Raw genomic sequence first — 12,657 nt, forward strand, 5'->3', positions numbered from 1 at the left:
ACCAAGGTAATAAATTATTTGGCGAAATTTGACCAAGGAATTATCATTTGACTAGTAGAATTGCCATTATTGCCTATTTATTTAATTATTATTTGAACTCAAAATAACATTCAGGATTCACGCAATGACTTTGCAGGGTGTTTATTCACCATTTAATAAGAAAATAAAACAGACACAATAGGAAAATAAAATAATAAGAAGGTCAACTATCGTCTTTATAAATATCCGCATTCCGACGTCAGAAATGATAATATTGTAAGCTTAAAAATGGGACAGTTAATTTACAATCGGCGGGGAGAAAATGTCGCATAGTCCTCCCAGGAATATAAAACCAAACGTTGCGTAAGAATTAGTCCTTGTGAAAAAAGAGAGGACGGACGGAAATAGCTCACCGACATTAGAATGCCTAGCATTCTGGATGTCCATTGTATTTGTATTAAAAATATCCGATATTCGACAATCGTTAAAAATATTCGAGTTATTCGATGCGATAAAATATTCTGTTTTGCCCATGCTTGCGATCTGTAATCATGCTAGTAAACAGGCGAAACGAGTGGTAGCACAAACACTGATGCAATGAAACTTAATAATAAAACCTTCATTAACACTACTTTACGAAAGCGTGGTGGAATTGACGATTATTCCATATCTCGAACAAAGAAGCGGTTATTTTTCGTATAGTTTCTGTGGTCTGAAAAGTCGAATAGGCGTTTCGACATAGTAAATGCCACGATCTTTTCCATCAAATTATGCCCGGGCCTTGCACGAAATTTATAACGTGAAAAGATTCGTTCATCGGTGAAAATTGTGAGGTGCTCCGAAGGTGGATCTCGTGTACGTTATTGTAAGAAAGCAGTTATATTATCGGTAAATATTATCCATCCATTTTAAATACAGTATATGTTATATTAACAAGAATAAAATTTCCCTTATCCGATCTTCTATGTTTTTTATTATTTTATAGCTAAATGGCTTCAAGAGTAGGAAATGTTCCTGCTTTTGTGATAGGTGTGCCGCGAATATTTAAATAGCTCAATAGCGTGCCGCGACATAAAAAAGGTTGGAAACCACTGGGTCAGGACACAATTTTACTCATGTTACGAATCCAAGTGACTCCCGTAGCATTTGTACCTGGATTAATGGTCTCATCTTAATCTGGTACACGTACTACAGTTACGTTCCGGCACCGCCATATTGGTTCACATACCCCTTGATCACCGCATATACAGGTAACCTGTAGCCACCGTACAACCCTAACATCCTATAAACTGACATGAATGTCCATTGAGTTTCATCAATTCTTTTGTGTTGGTAGAACGTATGCATAGTATACTGTAGCAAGGGTGAAAATAACCAACCGAAGTGATTCAAAAGTCTTGCTGCACACTAACACAAATATGTTTTTGTAACGTTCCTCAGACTTATATAATCATATCATTATTTTTAAACTAACCCCCAAGGCGACTTGTGTAAGAACAAGTCTTGTAGTCTAAAGTCTCTCTCTTTTTTTGTAACAGATTTTGTTTTTGGACATTAATCCTTTTAATTACATATATTTGTTCTACTTCCTTCTTTTCAACTTGTATCAAAGTTTAGACCTTTTTCACGCGTGTCGCTGCTCGATAACCAACTTTGTTTTATTCGCGGCCCCCTTCACAGTGAAATGCCATTTTCGCCTTTTTTTTCTAGTTTTTGTTCGCATCAAGTGTATATTCATTTGGGTGATAAATAAACGGCGATACCGTAGTATGTGTACCAGGATGGCGCACAACCTGACTCTAACCTGGTATACATACTATTTTCAGGTTGTGCGCCTTTTTGGTACACATACTACGGGAGCACAAAATAAACGGCGCTCCCGAAGTATGTGCACCAAGACAGCGCGCAACTCGAATCCTGACCTGGTACACATACTATGTACAGGTTGTGCGCCATCTTGGTACACATACTTCTGAAGGTCCAAATAAACTACAGACCAATCGACTGTGGGGCTGAATTAACCATAAAAATCTATATAGTAGATGTTGACAAGTTTATTCAAAAAAAAACAGCAAAAAATTAGTTTAAAAAAAAAATTAGAACATACACGATTACAGAGGAAAAGAATTTCATGGTACTATTTTACTAAAATCATATAATTTGAAATTTTACATTCAACCACAAACACACACCAATATAGAAACAGTTTCCCCACAATGTGGACTTATACTAAACAACATTGTTATAAACTTAGCAATATGGACGACATAAAACTGATGATGAATTAGAGCCGTACTTTTGCACTACAAACTTTTTGTTTGAGCGCCACTCCAAATGAAACATTTTAAAAACCTGAGGAACTCCTGTAAAATTGACTATTATATTTGTATCGTGAATGCGAATCACAAAACGTGAAATAACACGATTATTTAGTTATTTGTTTTTCGGAAGCATGGACTTGATAGTGGAGGAAGCGGTAACTTGTGAGGTGTTTATAGGGTCAGGTGATGATTCTTAAAAAGCATAAGACATACATGAAAATTCCAACAACGATATGTCTGAAAACGACAAACAGGGCGTGACATGCAGAATCACTTGCATAAAACCATTCTATTAATTAATGAAAAGTAAGAACAGAACAGTCATTATGAACAATTATGTCATATTATATACCACAGATGAAAGTCTGTCTCCAGCCCCAAGGTGGTCACTTCGAACATAACTTTGGTGCAAAGAGTCCTGAATCACTGAAACTTCTTGGTACAGTCATACACAAACAGAAATCAATTGTTATTTAAATTTCTTTAATTTTCATAAAAGTAATTGAAAAATTCTGGCTCTGTTTTTTTGAGGGGTCACCATACTTTAAATAAAAAAACAAACAAAATTCTAATATGGCACAAATTTTTTATATCAAGCAATAAAGAAAGGGTACTCCCGTAGTATGTGTACCAGGTTGGGGTTAGGCCATAATTTTTTTCCCCATAGGCTTCCGTCCCTTTACCCAACTTGATGTGAAGAAGGTGACCAAAATTAGTTACCTCCATATTGGTACACATACTTCTGGAGCGCCTAATAAAGTAGATAAAATTAGTACAGAATAGTGTGAAGATTGTTAATATTAAACTTGTATCATTTTGCAAAAAAAAGCAAAACTAATGTGTCCAACTGACACAGAAAAGGTTTTGTTTCTGAGTGGTGATTTTGGTATTTTAGAGCAGGACTTCCCAAACGTGCGTGTTGTGCCCCCCCCCCCCCCCAATATATTAAAATCTTCCACAACCCTTGTTATTTTCGCATTTATGCAAGGGTTATGCAAGTTATGCAAGGGTGCCGCTTATCAGGTCTTCCGATCAAAATCAGCATTGTTATGCAAGCGCACCGCTTCTCTGATCCTATGTATTCTCTCAAAATTGTGAAATTTATGTTTTGCACTAGTTTTAATAATTGTGTTTCGAATCGAAAGTCAAAAAATAGCATAGCATATGAAATACATAGTAGACAATGAAAAAGGACTTGTTGCTAGGGGCAAAGCCAGGTTTTTCAAAGAGGCGAGTTTAGTTTCAAAATCAAAATCGGAATTTCCATGACTGGCTGTGCCATCCTATTTAAATTATTTCTCAAGAAATTTTCTGATGAATATTATTCACTAGAAGCAAGGACACTAGAGCTATACACATTAGCTCAGGGGTCCCCAAACCAGGGGTCGCGACCCCAAATTGGGTCGGAGTGATAAGTAGGTGGGGTTGCAAACAGGTCATGGGGTCAGTGAGGTATGGTAGAGGATGGATGTACAAATCATCTAAGATTTGACAAATCATGTTAAATTTAGCAGTTTGTACCATGGCTTACTGTAAAACAGGTCCATAGGCATTGCTCTATGCTTATGCTATAGAACAGGGGTTCTCAAACTTTTTGTGTTGTGGAGCCCTTGAAAAAGTTGACTATTATTCACGGAGCCCCAAAATAAATGTTAAAATTGTTACTTTCCGAATAATATTCCTGAGTAAGTCAAAAGTACTGTACTTATTTTAAATGCTCAACCTCTTTTAATAGGGTTAATACAAGTCATAAATGAATGTAAATGTAAAAGATGAATTATATATACTAAAGCTGTAAACTTGATACTTGACAAACATTAATAAATTAGGGGTCGGATCTTTTACCTTTAGATATTTTTGAAAGACTTAAAAGGCCGCTAATAACGTACTCGATTGCATTTTGTTACGATCGCCGATTGTTTTCGTCAGCATGGCGGTGTTTATTCTCCCTAAATCAAAAATTTTCCTCGACATATACATGTATGATGTATTGTCGCACAATGACGACGAGTATTGCTTTTTTGTTCTCGTGGGGAATTATGAGTTCAATGTGAAAAACATGTTACCATATTATAGTCACCGGAGACGAAATGCTAAAAATAATAAATAATAAAAGGTAAATCCGCAACTCAAATTTCTTGATGGAAAAGCGCAATACTGAAATATTAAAACTAAAACTTAAAATGGGAGATAACACTATAAGTTTTGTTTCAGCAGATTCACGTCAGATTAAAAACACGTTCATAGACATTGTGAATCAAAAATTTGGTGTTATGTTGGGTTTTCTTTGGTTATTCGTCGTAGTAACTGCGAAACCGAAACACAGTCAACTGAGCGCGCGATGTACCTATTTTTCCATTCTGAAACTACCGACGGATCCGCATGCAATGAAATAAATTTCAATCTTTCGTACTTTGCCCCGACCTCTTGTTTTTTAAACGGCGACATCTTGCTCGTGAGTGCGAAAGAACAAAATCAAGCTTGACAAATCCCAAGATCGCAAAAATACGACTGCAATTTATGTATAGTTGGCAGTTTTTCGCGTATTTTATGTTATTTCAGAATAGTAGTCTTTCATTTCAGTAATCCTAATAGTAAAATTAGCCAATTCAGTATTTTAAAAAGTAATCGAATAGCTCGTGGAGCCCCTGGGTTTCTCTCACGGAGCCCTGGGGCTCCGTATGGAGCACTTTGAGAACCTATGCTATAGAAAATGTAGGTGCTTATTGTGACATCACTGTTTGATTTTAACTTATTTTACTTAATACCACCACATGACCAAACTCAAAAGTCCAGTGAAAAAGGGGCTCTAAAGTTTCATGAAAAATATATATATTGACCTTGGGACGCGCTGGACACTTGAAAGTTGCCTTTGGGGACGTCCTGAAAAAAGTTACGAAACCCCTGCATTAGCTAGTTATTTTTGAGGTGGGGTGCGAGACTTGACAAATTCTAAAAAGGGGGCGTGGCTTAAAAAGTTTGAGAACCACTGCTTAGAAACTTTCACATACTTAGTGCCAATGTTCTTAAAATGTAAGGAAAGGGCAAAAGTATAAAAAACTTTAAATAATAATATGAAATATTTCAGAGTGCCTCTGATAAGTGACAGTGTGCAAAAAGAATCACAATTTCGATGGAAAATAAGACAAAACACCTCAATAACACACAATGAATTGATAATTCTGATTGTAGTGAAAGTCATTACAAATTACAATCACATTTGATCTCATAAACGGGGGCGTGGCTAGGGGTGTGGTTTTGGGGGTCGGAACCTCCCTTTTTGAAACATAAAAAAAATAAAAGCAATTTCTGTATCTTACATAGTAATTTTTCGTTGCTTGAAACGCTTTTTAGACCCTCAAGACTCATGAAAGCACACATTTTCCAGTGTTCGGAGGGACACACTAGCTCACTGGTTCTCAACCAGTTGGCTATGGCCCAGTGCTGGGCCAAAGATAAATTTTGAGGGTGGCTACAGATTTAATAAAAATTGCTGGTTTTATTTATGTCACAATAGTTAATTTTGAAAATAGCAGCAATCAATTACGATGCTGTTTTCTGCTACTGAGAGGTTATTCCCATTATGATTATACATGTTTAGGAGTCCATTTTCGGATAGTTTTCGCGTTGCAATGAAAAGGTAATGGGCCACAAGAATTTTTGGGCAGCAAAAATGGGCCACGAAATAAAAAAAGGTTGAAAATCAGTGCTAGCTGTATCGATCTAACTTGGCAAATAGAAACTTCAAAACCCCGCCCCTTTAAAAATTATGGCCACGCCCCTGCTCATAAATGACACGCCGCAGCGGTTTTGCTGTGTAGAGGGCCAGAACTATGGAAGTTATTGAGGTTTAAAAAACAGCGTTCCCGAAGTATGTGCACAAAGTTGGTGCACAACCCTAACCTGGTACACATACTATATTCAGGTTGTGCGCAATCTTGGTGCACATACTTCTGGAGGTTCGGAAAAAACTGTACGAAACATGACTGTACTATATTGCGTCATTGGAATTGCTCGACTCATGGTGACAGAGAAAATCGGGTTTCAAATGGTTGCTGCTGCATTCATCTACCGTCGAAACGAGAAATTGTTTCCACAAACCACTGGCATAGGTATTGTATTATAAATTGAGTTGGTCATGTGATAGTACCAGAAAGATTTTGGCTGCTGCGGAAGTATTCTTACCAAGATGACGCACAACCTGAACAACCCTAACCGGGTACACATACTATGTTCAGGTTGTGCGCCATCTTGGTACGAATACTTCGGGAGCACCAAATTTTGTTTCAAAGATTTCTCACAATCAGAGTAGTCCTTGCCTAAAGCCTTGTCAAGAGTGCAGATATTATACATCTCATGAAAAAAACAAATAAATTTGAATACAAATTAAAGTAAATTTAAATCTATCTAAATATTTGATTAATTGGCATTTCTATTTTTAGATAAAATACATGTACTCCCGTAGTATGTGTACCAGCGTAGGGTAAGGCCATAATTTTATTGCGATTTTCATTATTTTAGTTCTATTACGAGTTCGAGGACTGTCTGCGCCGAATAAATATACCCCCTGCCCATAGGGTTCAGACCCTTTACACAACTTGATGTGAAGTAGGCGAAATAAATTTGTTACCTTCATATTGGTACATATACTTCTGAAGCAGAAAAATACAGAGTTCAAAATGAGAAGAACATTGATGAGAACTTAAACTCTAACAAAGAAATATATCAACAAGTCACATAAACAAGAATTAGGGCAGTTAGAAAAAAAATAAAAAACAAAATTTCATTATGAAAACGATTAGTAATATGTCAGTGCTTTTTGATATTTGAATAACTAATTTAGTTTGATATTTGAATAACTAATAGGGAAAATTTAATCGATATAAATTTCCACTGAATCGGGAATATTTCAATCCTATCTGCAAAAAATTCATAAGGTATTGCTTGTCCACATCTTGTTTTAAAAGGACCGTCTAAAAATTGTAAAATAAACAATTTTTGAATAAATACCGAAAAAGGGAACAAAATTAATTTTTCTGGCTTCCTCAAATTATTGTACATATGTTACTTTGAGATTTATTTGAGAAAAGCTGTCCAATTTAGTCAAGACTGTAGTAATAATCCATATCGATCAGCCCTGAGAAGTCATTAGAGCATAACAGAGGTCAAAGTTCGTCCACCACAACCAGAAAAGTTTTTGAACTTCCTGTTCACTGAAGTATTAAAGCCAATCAAATTATTGCTCAATAGGGAGTATCAGAGCTCAAGGGTTGTTAACGGAGCTGTCAATCAAAGTGTACGCCTGTTGAAGCCTCTGTATAACCATCTGCGTTGTGTTGGCATCATTAGCAAGTGTTTCGTGAATCTACAAACAAAGTAAAAAAAAAATTAAATACAGTACATAATGCGGCAATAAAAAGCCTAATTGGCTTAAAACCGAAGATGTTGAGTTAATATAACAGCATTTACGTTTGTACCAATGCGGCCCACAAAGAAAAATGGAGCTCAAAAAAACACTTTCGCAAGTAAGGCTCAACGATTGGCATATTATGCTAAGTGTTAGGAACACGCTTATCATCACAACTCAAGTACCCTGCGTGGGATCAAATCATATTTATCTTGGGCTTATAACATGCAAAAGGGTTGCTTGGGGAATAACTAGACGCAAGAGGACTACTGTTATAAAACCTCGGTTAAACGATGGCTCAATCGAAACAACCGAGGTCCTATAGGTCCTATTACTTATCGATCTTGATCGGTAATTGATAGGTATTTGTCTGTTTATCTGTTAGACACTTTCGTATGTTACGCGATATCTCACGAAAGCGAGGTTGATTCTGCTCCAAATTTTGCGTGTGCATTATGTGTAATTAGCGAGTTATTAATTATTTATTTTTTTGGTAAATCGATGAGTCAGCGTTTCCGATTGCTATCTCATGTTATTCCTTCATCATTTTCTACGACTTCTATGGAATGTCCTTTGACCCCGACTTGCAGCAAACCAATAAAAACTCACCTCTTCATAGTATTTGTTGACGTAACCCCAAAGTTCATTGTAGGCAACATGGACATCAAATTCAATATTATGGCTCTGTAAAAAAAAAAAATTTTCATGTATGAGTAAATGCAGAGCTAGAAATAGTGAGGAATGAAAAATTTTAAAATAGGCAAAGGAAGGAATGAATAGACATCAGAGATTATTCAAGCGATACAAAACCTGGAGCCGTAAGTCAAGTTTAGTTTGTTTTTTTCAACCATTAAAAAAATCACTCGAACATAAATAACGAGAAAATGATATTCATGTCATATAAAAATGACAGATTCACTCGGGAAAAGAATGTCAAGGGGGAACCAGAGCTAGTTACTGAGCAGCAACACCCAAAAGCGTCTGAAAGTGCGAGTTACGCTTAGAACTAGTTGAAGAGCCACTTATGAATGAAAAAATAACAGATTTTTATGCATAGGGAGAGAAGAATAAGAAGTTCAAAATAGGCAATGAGAGCAACTAATAGAAAAATCGTTGGAAACCATAGTGCTAGGCAGTAACACCAACATTCGTCAGAAAAACAAAAACAATAAATCATTCATACTCTTGAAATTTCCGCCATGTTGGCACACATGTCCTGGTCACTGACTGGTTGCATCTCGTGAGCGTCAGAATAATATTTCTGAACCATCTTCTTATAAGTTGGAATTTCCTTTGCATAAAGCTGTTTGTTGATTGGTGAATCCTAAAAATAAAAATTTTTCAAGCAACGGTCCTCCATTTTAAAGCCAGTCTCAGCTATCGCGGAACCTTGTTTAAAAAAGTCCCAGTCTGGACAAAGATAAGGATAATCCCAAATGTTGTATAACAGAAAATGAATCTCGTCAGATGAAGTATTACGGAATATTATTGCGTTATTGTGCAGCGAGAATCTTGTATCACATAGGACAGTCATCTTTATTCTTGCTACAGAATCATTGTTTTATGGCGCTTATAAGCGAGACTTGCACTTTATTCTTGCTACAGCATGCTTGCAGTATACGCATAATGACCCACATAAAAAAACAATTATGTTGTATGGCGCTTACTCGAGACTTGCACTCCCTTGCACATGGCTCTACATTGCCATCTGTTGCGACACCCAAAATATAAAAATTTGTGCAAGTATCCTACCTTGGTTGGTTTATGTTCCTGTACCGAGCAGGCATCAATGAATGTTTGAGCAATAACTGCCATAGATGATTCCACACTCTCTGGTTTATCAATGTCAAAAACTGATTCTGGATTCTTCAGAATTGTCACCCAGAAACGACCAAGGACACTGAATAAAGAAAAAAAAAATGATTTGTGTACATTTGGTAAAATCAGAGACATAGAATTGTATTTTCTGGCTAATAAGCTGAATTAATTGGCCCAACTCTTCAAACTGATTTTCAGGCGTCAACTTTTTTGGAATAAAAATATACTCTTAACCTAGTTCACATACTACAAGAGTACCATTGTAATTATATTTATAGATCACCTGTTAGTTTTCCAGATGTGTAAAATCTCGGGATCGTCAATTCCGTGAGTCTTTGCCAATTCATCCAGAAAACCAAAGAAATGTTTGACAGCCGTTGGTATGCTCTGAGTATCTAATATCGACTGAAAAACTTCGTCCACATAGTTTTGAAGAATGCCCTGGAAAATTTAATAAAAATAGTTCGATTTATATAAAAGAAGCCAAAGCGGAGCGGTAGAAAAATTGTGGCAAGTGCTGCAAACATTGAAATGCCTCTGAATACCATCGTTAGCGCTGCAGCCTCGAAATACACACAAGATGAATCAAAATATCAAAATTTTTTATTATTCAGGACGGAAAAAACTCTAAAAATTCATGGAAAAATGAATGAATATCCTAACTTACTTTCATATTGATTAGTCTAAGTAAATATAAATCCAAGATGTGTTTGTGTCTGTCTCGAGGAATTGTACTTTCTCGTTTTTGCTCAATATCATCAGTATATTTCACCTGGAAAATTAAGTAAAAGTTTGATGGCATAATTCTAGCGCAATAGTTCTCAAACAGAGGGGCGCGTCCCACAACGGGGGTGTAGACAATTTTTTGAGGAGCCACGAAGCTAATTAAAAATATAAATATTTGTTAAATTAATAATGCATTATTAAAAATAACAACGAATTTTATTGTTTTTAAAACTTCATTCATTTCATTATTTACGTTCAATCCACATATTTTCAACGTCTTTTATGAATTAACTCTTTCTTCCGCCCATATTATCTGTTATTTGTAGTTTATTTTTTTGAGGGGGCGTGAGAATTGACAAATTCTAAAAACGGAGTATGGCTTATAAAGTTTAAGAACCACTGCTATAGCAGTTAGCACACTGATATAACTAACAGGGTGAAAAAAACAGACCCCATAAATTTTATAATTGCTTCTATGAAAATGAAGAAAATTTATTTCATTGGAATTCTGTTTGTGCATGATTGTACCCAAAAGTTTCAATAATCTTGGATGGTTCGCACAAGGATAAGATATGATTTACACATTTTTCCAAATGGAAAGAAAAGTCAATTAGGCCAAAGGTTATCAAAGTGCACCATACGGTGTTCCAGGGCCCCAGTTTTCATGGATATAAATTCCAGTTAAAAACATCCATGAAAATTCCTTCATAATGAACCCAATTGTTACATTTTGCTGTTTATTGTTATATAAACGTTAGCCTAGCTGTCAAACTAACTGCTGTGAATAAATTGTTTTTTATTCACAGTCTTTCATATTGAATTTTGCGCCTCCGGCCCAGTAAGTCTATTATCTGTAACGGGACCACTCAGAAAAGTAATTGCCAATCTTTGTTTTAGATGGACATTAGTTCTGTTTATATCTGAATGAACTCTTGTTCAGTTTCATGAGCAATGCATCGTACTTACCAAATGATAGACTTTCATATTATCTTCAGGTAACATTGGAGAAACAACACTCGTTTCAGGACTTTGGTTCGTATATTGGTCGACAACATCCTAGAAAATATAAAGAAAATTATTGCTTGGGAAATTGGGAATATGGAGGTAACTAATTTTGTTCGCCTATTTTATATCATGTTGTGAAAAGGGACTGAAACCTATGGGCAGGGGGTATATTCACTCCGCCACCACAAACAGTCCACTAAAATAGGAAAAATCTGAATTAAATTATGGCTTAACCATAATCTGGTACACATACTCACGAGTACCAAATATTTTACATATTGTATTTATTAAAAATGTTTTATTGTTTTTTCATTCTAAATGCTGCGTATAGAGCACTCCTAACTGAGGAAAAAATCAATGATGATATTTAAAAACATGAGCAATATCCCAAGTAATAACTCTATCCTTACATCATATTTTTGTTGTCTTATTATTAGAGCCATGGTAGCATTATTCTCCACTTTATAGTCTTTAATTGTCATAACACGACGCCATCTTGAGCCAGGCTCATTTGCATGATCACTGCTTGGAAGAACAAGATGTCCGCCTCGTCCGTGACGCCACTCTGTGAAAATAAATAGAAAAATAACAGGAGAGAAAGCAGTTTGAGAGTTTTGAGAGATACATGCGAAGGTTAAAATTTTTAGAAAAATTACAAAGAAATGAATGCGGTTTAATAAACATTCTGTAGTGTGTGTACCAGGTTGGGGTTAGGCCATAATTTTATTCCAATTTTCTTTATTTTAGTTCTATTACGAGTTCAGGGACTGTCTGTGTTAGCCAGGTGAATATATCCTCTGCCCATAGGTTTCAGTCTCTTAACACAACTTGATGTGAAGTAGGCGAACAAAAATAGTGCCTCCATATGTGAATGCCCATTGCTGGGCATAATGCAACCTTGTGGATAGCTTTTGTTAAATTGTTGTTGTTGATCAACTTCTGATTGGTTAAAATGTTGGAAAAAATATTTTAATGCACCAATCAAGATAATCCAATTTTCCTCATAATTACCTAATTCCAGCTGGTCTGCTTTCGGTCTTTGTGAAAAAGGTATTCGTTTATAAACAGTATCCATGACTTTTTCTTTTACCTGAATTAAAGATTTGATGAAAATAATAAGTGTATTTCTCATTGTTGAATATACACTGGCTATGCTCAAGTTACCGAGTTGTTCAGAATGGCTAATACTTTAATTAACCCTAAATTAACCTGTTTTACTGATTTATTCGTGTCTTTTACTCCCCAGCAATGCTATCTACAACCAGCTACTGATAACTACTTTTATTAACCCTAAATTCACCAGTTTTGGGCAAAACAGCCAATTCCATGGTTAAGCTCCTGCTGAAACAAGCATGATCTGGTTCTAACAGACTTTGCCAAATAAAATTAATAGGAATGAAA

General features: G+C 35.7%; 1 protein-coding gene across 2 annotated transcripts in view; it reads right to left on the minus strand.

The window, feature by feature from the left end:
- Nucleotides 1–2,015: 2,015 nt before the first annotated feature.
- LOC120327594 (plexin-B2-like) overlaps nt 2,016–12,657 on the minus strand; it is a 51,187-nt gene continuing 40,545 nt past the window's right edge. For both annotated transcript variants that reach the window (XM_078114842.1, XM_078114843.1), the window contains 9 exons: nt 12,268–12,346; nt 11,667–11,821; nt 11,218–11,307; nt 10,193–10,297; nt 9,809–9,966; nt 9,460–9,607; nt 8,891–9,031; nt 8,317–8,391; nt 2,016–7,665 (listed from right to left, as the gene is read on the minus strand). In XM_078114842.1, coding sequence (XP_077970968.1) covers nt 7,564–7,665; nt 8,317–8,391; nt 8,891–9,031; nt 9,460–9,607; nt 9,809–9,966; nt 10,193–10,297; nt 11,218–11,307; nt 11,667–11,821; nt 12,268–12,346 — 1,053 coding nt within the window. In that variant the 3' untranslated portion in view covers nt 2,016–7,563. The remainder of the gene's footprint in view (nt 7,666–8,316; nt 8,392–8,890; nt 9,032–9,459; nt 9,608–9,808; nt 9,967–10,192; nt 10,298–11,217; nt 11,308–11,666; nt 11,822–12,267; nt 12,347–12,657) is intronic.

This window comes from Styela clava, chromosome 7, assembly GCF_964204865.1.
Source record: "Styela clava chromosome 7, kaStyClav1.hap1.2, whole genome shotgun sequence".
Classification (NCBI taxonomy): domain Eukaryota; kingdom Metazoa; phylum Chordata; class Ascidiacea; order Stolidobranchia; family Styelidae; genus Styela; species Styela clava.